The 12818-nt window shown below is 42.0% G+C and overlaps 1 protein-coding gene across 7 annotated transcripts in view; it reads right to left on the minus strand.

Moving 5' to 3' along the window:
• Window positions 1–12818, minus strand: part of nup214 (nucleoporin 214) — a 66246-nt gene that overhangs the window by 39524 nt on the left and 13904 nt on the right. For 5 of the 7 annotated variants that reach the window (XM_080870000.1, XM_080869999.1, XM_080869997.1 and 2 more), the window contains exons 16-32: window positions 11588–11737; window positions 11184–11342; window positions 10941–11044; window positions 10653–10826; window positions 10289–10371; window positions 10098–10184; window positions 9454–9762; window positions 9119–9283; window positions 8661–8772; window positions 6636–6699; window positions 5823–5892; window positions 5615–5699; window positions 5038–5090; window positions 3420–4943; window positions 2660–2727; window positions 2371–2545; window positions 2015–2167 (exon numbers count right to left, since the gene is read on the minus strand). In XM_080870000.1, coding sequence (XP_080726126.1) covers window positions 2015–2167; window positions 2371–2545; window positions 2660–2727; window positions 3420–4943; window positions 5038–5090; window positions 5615–5699; window positions 5823–5892; window positions 6636–6699; window positions 8661–8772; window positions 9119–9283; window positions 9454–9762; window positions 10098–10184; window positions 10289–10371; window positions 10653–10826; window positions 10941–11044; window positions 11184–11342; window positions 11588–11737 — 3535 coding nt within the window. The remainder of the gene's footprint in view (window positions 1–2014; window positions 2168–2370; window positions 2546–2659; window positions 2728–3419; window positions 4944–5037; window positions 5091–5614; window positions 5700–5822; window positions 5893–6635; window positions 6700–8660; window positions 8773–9118; window positions 9284–9453; window positions 9763–10097; window positions 10185–10288; window positions 10372–10652; window positions 10827–10940; window positions 11045–11183; window positions 11343–11587; window positions 11738–12818) is intronic. The other 2 variants (XM_080869998.1, XM_080870002.1) reach the window with 1 other exon arrangement.

A 12818-nucleotide genomic window follows, 5' to 3' on the forward strand; every position in this document is an offset into this window, starting at 1 on the left:
TTATTGCCTTTACTTAACAGACGTGATGTCACTGACACATCTTCTTCCTATGGGAGAGCAAAACCTCAGTGTCCAGACACTGGGAAAATGGTCTGTTTGTGAAGAGGCAGTTGTTAAAGAGTGATGAAAAGTTACTATATATAGTTGCTTTTGAGTGATCAAAAGGGATGTCAGATGCAGAAGCTGAGATTGGATACACTACCATGAAAAAAGAAGACACTGCAGTCATTTCATTATAAATAAATAGTTGTAGATTAAACGCATCATTTGTGTCGTAAATATGAATCGATTCAAATAAACATCAGATCTTTGAGGTCATACACTGTGACTTGGCAATGGAGAAGACTGGCACTGCATAATATTCTGTGGGGAACAATGGAGCTTTTGACAACCTCATAGTTTATTCTGTCCTCAGGGGTGAGGAGATAAGAGCTCAGATGATAAAGGTGAGAGCAATGTCAAGAACTGGCTGCCAAGTATTAAAACCGTTTCTACCGCAGTCATCTAACTATCACTGAACTATCACATCAATGAACCAGAGCCCTTAAGCCAGGGCCTGGAAAGAAATGCGAAAGAACTAATCACAGTTTCATGCTTACTCCCCCCGCCCAACGTTTGCAGCAGTAGAATCAGTAGCTCTCTTCTCTTGTCCACATAATCGTGCATCGTGTGGTTACACACGGCTTCAGTTGCATGGTTATATGTCAGTTTCCTTTGACACAGCCGACATACGGTGACTGACTTTCTACATCAAAGTTTCAGACATGCACTGGTTTGCACTTTTGTCATCGACATAGTTTCCAACCTAACTTGTTTACAAGTTCCCATCACAGAAAAAGATGGGCTACGGCTTTGAACAAACAGGTAACTGTTGTTTTACAAAATGAAATCATTATTGTTATGCATTATTTAGCTTAACAACTGGTATTTCTGGTGTGACTAACAAATGTAGAAACATTTAAATCATGATATACATAATGTAGACATATCCTTTTCTTTCAGCTGCTCCCTTTACGGATCATCTGCCTCCATCTTCTCACACTATCCCCAGCATCCACCTCTGTCACTTCAACCCTCTGCATGTCCTCCTTCACTACTTCCATTAATCTTCTCTGTGGTTTTCCTGGTTCCTGGATCTTTTCCTCCCATCTGGCAGCTGCCAATTCAACATCTTTTGTACATTATACCCACCATCCCTCTACTACACATGTTCAAAGCAACTCAGTTTTTCCTCTCTGACTTTGTCAACCACCGGCTCAACCTCACTTGTCCCTCTGATATACAAATGTCTAGTCCTGTCCCTCCTTGTCACTCCCAAGCAAAATCTTAGCATCTTCAGCTCTGCTACCTCCAGGTCTGCCTTCTGTCCTTTTGCCTGTGCCACCGTCTCCAAACCAGGGATCATAGAAGGTCCAACTACTGTCTTTTAAACCTTCCCTTTTACTCATGTACAAATACAGCCACCAGCAGGAGAGCACCAAATGATCTAGTTTAGAAAGACCACTGAATGATTTAGTCTATCCTTAATAAGTGGATAGATATTACTTGAACAGGGGAAAAAAAATACATGATGTCTTCATTGTTGTCTCTCTGTTGCCTACTGTGTGTGTCTGACAGAAAGGATCCTTCTATTGTCGATGTTTGTACTTTTACAAGAACTCCTAAATATGTCTTAAAGTTTGCACATATGTTTTTTAGCTGCAAATCCAAAATGAAATATTGACAGTTTTTAAACTCTGCTTTCAAGCCCTGTGTTCATGTCTATAATATCTATTTAAATTAACATAACTAAAAAATTCTCAGTTTTCACCAAAAATACGCTCTTTCCAAAGCAATGGGGAACAGCACATAGAAACAAGTCTTGTTTTAAAATCTCAGCAGCAATAAATCTTATAAAACGTTACCTGTGAATTACAACTAGCTATGCACAACTTTCAAAACGTGTGAAAATATATCAAGACTAAAAAGCAGGGAGTGAAGAACAAATGCATTAAAATTACAAGGAAAGCTGTACCTGGTTTTGATGGTGTAGAGAATGAGCCAAAGCCCTGGGATGCTACACTTCCAGCACCAGTGCTGAAGGTCCCTGTAGGTTTCTGCTCCCCAAAGGAGGACTGTCCAAAGCTGAAGGTCTTGGCACCACTATTACCGAAGAGACTGTTGGTACCTAGAAGACGGACAGGTAAATGTAATTACACAACAATAAAATGATCTGGGTTTATTTGGTTTGTTCTTTGACAAAGTAGTTACCGCTGACTCAGAACAAAGTCTTGAACAAAAATGATGAAAATATTTCTGAACCTGACATAAATCGGCAACTACAGTTCAAATTTTCTAGTTAATCTGCAGTTTTATTACATCTTAGCCTACCTGTCTGACCAGACTGTCCAAACACTCCAGTGGAGGAGGTGGTGCCAAATGGATTCTTGTTGGCAGCGTCCTCGCTTGGTTTGCCTCCTAGGCCGCTGAAAAATCCTCCACCACCAGATGAGACTGCTGTATTGGCTGAACTGGAACCAAAGAGACTCCCAGATGACGGCTGCTGCTGGGAGATAAACATTAATTCAAAAATTTGTCTAGAAGAAAGGGAATTCAAGAAATTTCCCAAAGTTGGTTTAACAAAAAAAAAAGAAAAAAAAAAAAAAAAGATGGGTCATACCTGTCCAAATCCACTGCCACTGCTAGACTGCTGGCCGAACACCGGGTTGGCAGAAGAGCAGCCAAAACCTGTTTGAGAACAAAAGACAAATTCAATTAACACAGACAAGATCAGATTACTGCATTTGGCCCTTGATGCCAGGCCCATTTTATAGTCATCACTACAGAGTGAAAAGTGGGACCCCCCCCATAAAGTATGAAATCAGGAATGCCAAGCTGGGACTAACTGCTGAGTTAATGCACTGACATCAGCTGTGGCATTCTCATACTGCTCTGAGAATTTATAGAAGCTTTGGGAATGGCACAACACCCGCCATCCCACTCAGGCTGACAGTACACCACAAATCTTTCCTGCAAGATGATACCATTTCAAACACAAGTGCCACATTTACCACAACATGTGGAGGTCAGCCAGAGCGAGTGTAAAACTTTGCACATCCTCCACTGCCCACTAACCTTACAGACATCACAGTTCATAAGCTGTCAGACAGTGTTAGTATAATCACTGTCAAATGTGACTGAACAGCATGCAGCCGAGAAGCTCTGGTTATTGATCATTTCATCATGTCGGTGACACAGTGTGGTCTCTGTTAGGCGGGTGCAAAATGAGAGAATTTTCAATACCAATTTCTTTCTGACATTTGGTGTCATTTTTCCAATTTATAAAAAGCCACAGAACTTACAGTAGTTTTAAATAAAGATGCCAATGATTTCTTTAAAAGCTCTGAAGTTGATCCAATCACGTCCAGAATCGGACTCACCTGACGGTTGTCCAAAGCTGAATCCTGAAGATGAGGATGTGGTGGTGTTACTCCCAAACACAGATCCCTGTCCAAATCCAGAGCTTTGGCCAAAAGCCTGGTTTGTGCTTTGTGCAAACAGCCCAGTGCCAGTGCTGCTTACTGTGTTAGCACCGCTCGTCCCGAAGGAGAAAGAACTTGCATTGGTAGCAGTAGAAGCACCGAAAAGACTTCCGCCAGTAGTTGCACTACTAGAAGTCGCTCCAAATGCAGACTGTCCAAAAGTAAATCCACTCGATGTTCCAGTGTTGCTTGCAGGCTGGCCGAAGCCACTAACCTGGCCAAACACAGATTTGCCAAAACCAGCTGATGTACCAAACCCAGCTGAGCTGAATCCTGTTGATGCTGGTGCTGGTGCAGAGGAAGCTGGAGGTGCAGCAGGTTGCCCAAACACGTTATTCACAGCAGTCACTGTTGCACTACTAACAACGGTAGAGGTTTGAGTAGCTGCAGCTGGGGCAGCTGTGTTGATAACTGGTGTGACTCCAACAGAACTACTGTCTGTAGTTGCAGGAGCGGGCTGAGTAAAAATGGAGCCTGGCTTGTCAGACGTGGGGATCTGGAATGCTGGTGGAGCTGCCTGAGATACAGGTGCTGCCTGAGATACAGGTGCTGCGGTGGCAGCAGTTGAAGAGGGTACAGTAGCAGTGGTAGATGGCTCTGGGGTGGTTTCTGTTGTGGACAGGGCACTGGATGGTGCCGGAGGGTTTACTTCTTTTGGTGCAGTGAAAGTCGAGGGAGGATCTGGGGTAGGGGCAGGTGCGGCCAAAGCAGGAGCAGGTGTTGACACTGCAGGGGTCTGGGTGGTTGCAGGTGCTGCAGGTTCAGGTATCACAGGACGACTGGTGCTCTCTACTTCAGGTTCACTGGTGGGAGGTTCTTTTATAGGGGGCGAAGCAGGTACTGAAGACTGAGGAACAGCTTTTGGTTCTTCTTGCGTCTCTGGTGCAGCTGCAAGAAGACTACTGAAAGATGAGGCGAAAGCTGAGCTGGCTGAGCTAGACTGTGGAACGGAGAAGGCTGGCTTGGCGTTTGATTCAGGAGGCTTAAACAGACTGCCTGACGGGGTCCCTTCGGACAAGTCTGGTGCTGAAGAATCTTCTCCAGATTTTGGAAGACCTGTTCCAAAACTAAACTGTGTCGCTCCCTTGCCCTTGCCAAGTCCAGTGTCCGCAAATGTAAATGCTGCCACAGCAGGTTTGGTGGAGGAATCTTTAGCTTCTTCTCCTTGGCCCACCCTTAGTCCAGAAAAAATGCCCAGAGTCTCGCCACCAGCTGTCTTTGGAGGCTGTGGCTCTATCCTCAGAGTGGCTGTGGTCGAGGTGGGTTTAGCACCTTCAACTGTTGCGTTTGGAGCCAAAGTGGGAGACCCAGTGCCAAGACCAGGGGAGGTGGACTTTGAGGTAAAGGAGAATGACTCTTCTCCAGCCTGGCCAAACACCATCTTACCATTTCCACCAAAAGAGAATTTACTTGCATCTTTCACTGGAGAAACATGAGAAAGAAAAACAGAAATAATGTGCATCAGTAATCTCAAAGCTCCTACATCTATCCTAACAAGCTGCTATATCATTTGTACCTTGTGGCATTCCAGCTCCTGGTGTAACTGAAGCAAAACTGAAGCTTGAGGACCTGAAAAAAATAAAAATAAAACACCATTTAAGTTTAAATGCAGCAACAGTGAGATGCTCATTATATTTTGTAACAAGACATATTTACGTGTGAAAAATGCTGGATTAACCAGCCAATCTCAGCAATACAGCCATGTAAACACTTGCTCACCTATTAGGCTAGATTTGGATTACATTAGAGAACTCTTTCAGTACACAACTTATGATTTTGCTCCAGGAGCTATTACCACCCAGTCAAGCCTAGTTGTAAGCTGATGGAAAGCTTTAGTAAGCGGGCCCAAATCCTTTGTGAGAGGATGCATTTCATATACACCCCCGAGTGCAGGTTACAAAATAAGTTGGCCTTTAGAGGAATGTGTTTTAAAACATTTTCTATTATAGTGTCTTTTTATGACAAAAATAATGATTTAGTCTTAATAAGTGGATAGATATTACTTGAACAAAAATAATCACAAACATAGTGTATAATCTATAAAATACTGCTGGGCCATTAAAAATATATTATATTTATAAACATCAACTCACACTGAATTGAAAGAAAAACCCTTGCTGCTGGTTTGCTCAGCTGAGCTAGGAGTAGCAACAGAAGCATCAGTTTTGGACGGCTGACCTGAAAGAAAAAGTTTATAGTCAATGTCAGGATTTTACTGTGTGTGTGTGTGTGTGTGTGTGTGTGTGTGTGTGTGTGTGTGTGTGTGTGTGTGTGTGTGTGTGTGTGTGTAACAGTGCTTACCAAAAACAAAACTGCTCTGTGGGATGGTTGTAGTCTCTGCAGGCATTTTTTGGACTCCCTGGACAGGATTCTGCCGAGACAGTTTTAAATACATGTATGAAATTAATATTACAGCCTAACTGTTAACCTTACAGAAAAACAACACTACTATGATGCATTCACGATTTAAAAAAATATAACACACAGGATTGTTTCAGGTGAAAGCTCAAGTCCACTAAGACATAAACTTAAGGCAGATATAGAGAAAAAAACAAAACAAATGTCTATAGGTAATCGTGCAGCACATGAACTTGGAGCTACACAAGAACAGGATTTCTGCGAGGAGTACCCCTGTCACCCAACTGTAATTTGTAACATCAACATGGGTGGGAGGTGGGACATTTCTCACCCATCTTGATAATGGTCTTCACAGGAAAAACTGTCAGCAAACTGTGAATTCTCACATGCTGAATGTTCTTGAAAGTTGTGAGAAGACGAACATAAAGCTATGAATATACCTTTATAATAACTTTTACTATTTAGCACATGGACACATAAAAATATACTGAAGACACTTGTTTGTGGTGGCACTCCTTGGAAAAGTACAAAACCACATGAAAGGTAAAGTTTTTTTACATGATTTTTTTTTTTCAATTTAAAGTTTTTATTTATTCCTTAAAATATAGATAAAAATGGTTTCAAATATTTCACATGCAAGTCAACTGAGATTTGTGTTGTGAAGATTATTTAATTTGAATTAATATGTCACCCAAGTAACAGTAACAAGAAAGTCAAAGACAAAATGACAGGTTGGTGAGTGATGGATTTACTCACCCGTTTGGCCTGACTGGAAGAAACTGTTGCAAAGACCTGAGATCCTGGATCTGGTACCGAGGAGCTGGGGACATCAACACAACCATAAGAGGGCACAGTTTTCACATGGCACAAAAATATTTTTAAATTTACATTATTTAGTGGTATGTTTATGGCAAGGGTCCCTCGCAGCAGCCTTTACCATATCTCTTGCCTGGTCACCCAGTTAAGCTATAGTATCACCCCCATATTACTGACTATGTTAGTGATTATTAAAATAAGAATACATCAAAAATGTTTCAACTACATGTTGATCAAGTACATCCAAGTGTCCCACACCTATGTCTAAATATCTGCTAATCTTTAAGGAATTGGTTATTAACTGATTTTCTAACTGATTCTTTTTAATAGCTACAAATAATAAGTCTTAGGTAATGCCAGTAATCTCGTTTACAGTTATACAGAGGAATAAGATAAGATAAGATAACCTTTATTAGTCCCACACGTGGGAAATTTGTTTTGTCACAGCAGGAAGTGGACAGTGCAAAAGTTAGAATACAATAAGAATAAATACAGTACACAGCTGTACAGAATAGAATAAAATAATATACTATATACAGTAGAATAAAATAGAATAAAAATATACAATAAGATAAAAATAGAATACGAATGCTATATACAACTGAGTAAAAATACAACGATGCCAGAAAAGATTATTGCACTTAGTGTTATTGCACATGTGTGGATGTGTGTGTTTGTTCAGTTAAAGTCTTTGTTGTGGAGTCTGACAGCAGTGGGGAGGAAAGACCTGCGAAATCTCTCCGTCCCACACCGTGGGTGCCGCAGTCTCCCACTGAAGGAGCTGCTCAGTGCTGTCACAGTCTGCTGCATGGGGTGGGAGACGTTGTCCAACAGGGATGACAGCTTAGCCGCCGTTCTCCTGTCACTCACCACCTCCACTGGGTCCAGAGGGCATCCTAGAACAGAGCTGGCCCTTCGGATCACCCTGTTCAGTCTCTTCCTGTCCCCAGCAGAGATGCTGCCGCCCCAGCAGACCACACCATAAAAGATAGCAGAAGCCACCACAGAGTCATAGAAGGTCTTCAGGAGTGGGCCCTCCACCCCAAACGACCTGAGTCTCCGCAGCAGGTACAGCCTGCTCTGCCCTTTCCTGTAGAGGGCGTCTGAGTTATGAGTCCAGTCCAGTCTGTTGTTCAGATGAACACCAAGGTACCTGTAGCTGTCCACAGCCTCAATGTCCATACCTTGGATGTTCAGTGGTTGCAGTGGAGAATGCTTGTGCCTGCGGAAGTCTACCACCAGCTCCTTGGTTTTACTGGCGTTGATCTGGAGGTAGTTCAGCTGGCACCAGTCCACAAAGTCTTGAGTCAGTCCTCTGTACTCCTTGTCGTCCCCATCAGTGATGAGGCCGACTATTGCAGAGTCATCAGAGAACTTCTGCAGGAAGCACTGGGTGGAATTGTGGGAGAAGTCTGCAGTGTAGATGGTGAAGAGGAACGGAGCCAGAACCGTTCCCTGTGGGGCCCCCGTACTGCAGACGACCCTGTCCGACACACAGCCCTGAGTCCTCACATACTGTGGTCGGTCGGTGAGGTAGTCCAAAATCCAGGTAGTGAGGTGATGGTCCACTCCAGAGTTCTCCAGCTTGTCCTTCAGAACCGAGGGAAGAATGGTGTTGAAGGCACTGGAGAAATCAAAGAACATGATTCTCACAGTGCTTCCAGCGGTCTCCAGGTGAGCGAGGGAACGATGTAGGAGGTGAATGACGGCATCATCCGCTCCAATGCCAGGCTGGTAGGCAAACTGAAGTGGGTCCAGTGATGAGCTTGTATAGTTGAATAGTTTGTAACACTGACCAAAAATAAAAACAAATAGACTTCTACTTGGGGTTTACTATCTTATTTGGAAGCTATAGTCTTGCCGTATTTGTAGTTTACCCTTGACACATTTTATCTGCTTTCCCTCAATTGCCTTTAAAGGAGTGGGGGTGAGAAGGTGAGAAGTGACCTTCGTTTTAGGTTTTACCTGATGTTGGAAGGAACCACCACAGGAGTCCCCTTGTCTTTGAACTCCTGAACATTGACCACCTGAGGAACAGTCTTCAAGGTGGACTCTGTCAGTGAAGTATTGATCACAGCTGGAATATAAACACATGCATATTAGAGCAATTCACAGCTGGAAAAAAAGGTACCAGATGAGACAGAAGCAATCAAACTGAATGTCTCCAGGTTTATTTAAGCCTGCTCTGTTTACATGGAAACATTTTAGCAAATTACTCTCAGGCAGGATGTGGTAATGAGCTAACAGTTACATATTATCTGTTCTTTAAGTCTTTGTCTCCCCCTGGTGAATTACTGAGGGAATAACAAAACAATATTTAAAAGATCCCCAAATGCCCACTGTAGCTAAAAACAAATGTGCACATCTTCCTCATTGTTTAAAAACAAATAAATACATTTTGACTGCTGCACAATGTTACTTACCCAACTGACTGGCCATCTGTCTGCGTAAAGCAGCATTGGCTGCAGCCTGCTGGGCAGAGATGGTGATGGGTGTGGTCCTCTCGGTTGGTGGAGCTCCATGCTTGACTGTCTTTGTGGCGAGAGCCGTGCTCTCAGCCCCGCTGAGGTTGATCTTATTTGTTGGAACTGGAATATTAATGCAGTAATCAATATCTACAAAAAATATCCACATCTAAGACTAGCGACATTACTTTATGTTCAGTAAAATATGGCATTATAACTTGAAGTCATTTATGATTCATGAATGCGTCCTCGTAATTTTTTATGAACAGCAACAGTTGGTATAATTTACTTACTGGGGCTGGCAATAGGGCTGAGTCCAAAGCCCATACCCTGTCCTGACTGAATTTTAGATAAAGGGGTGGACTGGATGGCTCCGAAGCCCGGCTGGATAGAGGGGGTCCTCACAACGGTTGGGTGGCGGGGGGTGGACAATGTTGGAGGTATGGAGGACATGGGAGGGGGCCGTGTCTGCAGCTCCTCTTCTTCCTGCTCCAAGTGAGGCGGGTGAGGCTCCAGGGACTGGGACAGGGAAGATGTTGAACTCGCGTCATCCAAGTCCTCGTAGTATTTAGGTGAAAGGAAGGCTGAGCGAGATAGGTTGGCTGAAACAGAAAAATGAATAAATACATTTCAATTCCAATATGTGAGGTGCTGCTGCATTCCACAGTATGAGCATCAGCATAGGGATTTCAATATTAATATCACTGAAATGAAGCGGGTGTTGAATTTGGCATTTGCAGTTGTGAGGAAAAAGCTACTGTCGACATGAAATTAGCACTCACATTTACTATGATTTATTATGAAACACACTAAGAGGGCTTGATTAACATCCCTTTACTTTAAAATCAGGCTTTTTGTATACTTTTTCAAAAGGCGAAATCCACAATCATTTGAACATTTAGGATAAAACTTTCATGTAACCATAAATTTCTAGTACCTGGTGCAGTTGAGCGGACAGGAGGCATCTGTCCCTTTGAGAGAAAGTTGCGCAGCTGGGACTGTTTAACTGGTGATATCTTGACAGCTGCAGAGACATCATACATACTGAAATATACTGAAAAATATACTGAAATGATTAAATATATCCTGTGCTGTTTTTATGCAGACGGTAGGGAAAAAAATCAATACCTGGAGATTTGGTCTTAGAAGGGGTAGGGTCCAGCCTGGTTTTCAGGAGAGCATCTCTTAAAGTCTCAAGGTCATTTTCCAAACTAATAACAACACAAAAACATGGTGTTTTTATCCAATAGGAGCAAATGGAAGCATGTGAACATCCATACATTATAAGGAATGCTGCTTGGAACCATTCTTTACCATACATGATGTTTAAGCTGACTAAAACCCTTTTTAATAACTTAAAAACTGACTTATAAACCATAGATAATGGTTAACTTAAAACTTAAGTCTTTCCTTAAACTACCGCACATAACTAACTCCTAATATCCTCTTAAATCCCTGTTTTTTCCCCCCACATTCTGCAGCCAGGCCTTACCTAGCTGTCGTTGCTGTCACAGGACTTCTAGCAGGAGTGGTTGTTTTGCTGTAGAGGCGTAGTGAATTGAGCTCCTTAACCAGCTGGTCCAGTCTGTTCTTCTGCTGGTTGATGATGTACAGATTGTTGGACAGTGTAGTGAACAGACCCTCACGTCCAGGCACAACCATGTGTCTGTAAAGAGATTTATTTAATAACAAATTATACTCCATCCAATTTTTTATTCTCTCTTTCTATCCAACACACAAACTGCTGGTGGGATTATCTGCCATTTTCTTTAAAACTCACTTCTGCTTTTTCTTCTTCTCCAAGTGTTTCTCCCATTCCACATCCAAGACATCATTAACATCCTCCACAGTGAACATAACATACTGGTATAGCCTTCGAATCTCCTGAATTAAAAAAAAAAAAAAAAAAAAAAAAGATCAAATATACATGATGAAGGAGATTATTTTTATAAGAATATGTAAAACCTTAAAACTGTCAATTCATGCAAACAATTTGGGGGTAATCTGTCATTTTATTTCTCACCTTGAGCTGTTCCTCACTGCGTGGGTCCAGAGGCTTTTTGTAAAGTAGCTGTCTGTAATTTCTGTCTTTGCTCAGTTCACTCTGGGTCTTGGCTTCTTCTGCCCCAGCAAAGCCTTCCAGTAGCGAAGTTTTCAGTGTGCCAATGTCACCATGGAGTGACTAAAGATTACAGACACACACACAAAAAGGCTTGAAAGGAGGTTTTAAATGATTTATCAACCTAGAGTGACACCATCTTCCAAACACTGCTTCAGACAGGACTCTAAAGTCACAGTGGTTGAAGTCTTATGGTTGCAGAATTTAAGGTTGTTAGAAATGATTTTTACTGGCTTTCTCAACATCAAATGTTAAAAGGAAGAAGAGCAGTCTGTGAACAGGACTCAGCGTTTCAATCATTGTCTTACCTCTGTAGTTTCCTTGATTTCCAGGGTGAAAATATGGAGGTCTTCCGACTCTTTCCTCAACTCCTTCATTTCCTCATCAGCACCAACCTTAAAGTCAGCTTTTGCACTTCGTGCCTTAAGGTCATCCAATTCCTTCTGGAAGTGTGCGATCTGATGGCAAGTCAGAGACATGTTTAGTAATGTTCTGCCAGACACCACATGTGGTGTCCTGAATAAAGTCCACTACCTTTTCGTAAATCCTACAACTTTGTATGTCAAGTCTTTGGAACTAGTTACTAACTAGACACCTGCACCATTAAAGCTGGTGATATAACTTTTCAACTAATGTACCTATGCCTATTGCTCTATTTATCGAAACACATTATTGCACATAATTAATCTGATGTATCCTTATAAAATAATGACATTAATATGTACTTGTTTGTTATCTTTTGTCCCTCCATATAACATTAATGTGAATAATAAGAAGGTACTTTATTGATCCCAAATGTTGGGAAATTACTGTGTTATAGCACCCGAAACACAAGAAACAACTTAGCTCAATTAAACAAATAATGTATTCATTTCTTCTTTTTCTTCAAGCTGCTTTACAGGTTCATACAGCAGATGATCTGCCTCCATTTAACCCTGTCCCTAGCATGTGACTCTGTCCCACCAACGCTCTGGATGCCCTGGATCTAGGGCTGTGCGATATGACCGAAATCTCATATCCCGGTATAAGAATTCTATCGTCCGATAACGATATAAATCACAGAAATTTAACATTTTCTGTAAATTCTGTGAATCTCGGGCGGCTCGTCTTGCAGGAAGTGTTTCCAGCTGCACGTCATGTAGCTGGAGTCGAGTGTTTTAACCGATGCATGAAACTATACATTTTTAGACACAAGTTGTAACAGCCGCCGTTTTCTTTGTGAGTATTTATTACACGGCGTGCTGCGGGGAAAAGCCTGTTCTAACATTCGAGTCTAAGGTTTATTTTTTAGCACCTGGTGGCTCTTTTTTACTTCTCATCCGTAAATAATCTGCTCTTTCACGTGATTCAGTTTATTTTGAAAAGTCTCAACAGGATCTTGAGCTTTATTGTGAAAGGTTTATGTGGAACAAACAAGCGGACACGCGATGCTGTTACCGTCGTTGTTGTAGTGTGGTTATATTAAATAAGAGAAAGAGAGAACTTTAAGAAATTAATATAGCCACTACAGTGACCATCAAAACGATGAAAAAATATTGC

This window comes from Rhamphochromis sp. 'chilingali' (genome assembly GCF_963969265.1).
Source record: "Rhamphochromis sp. 'chilingali' genome assembly, chromosome: 2".
NCBI lineage: Eukaryota > Metazoa > Chordata > Actinopteri > Cichliformes > Cichlidae > Rhamphochromis > Rhamphochromis sp. 'chilingali'.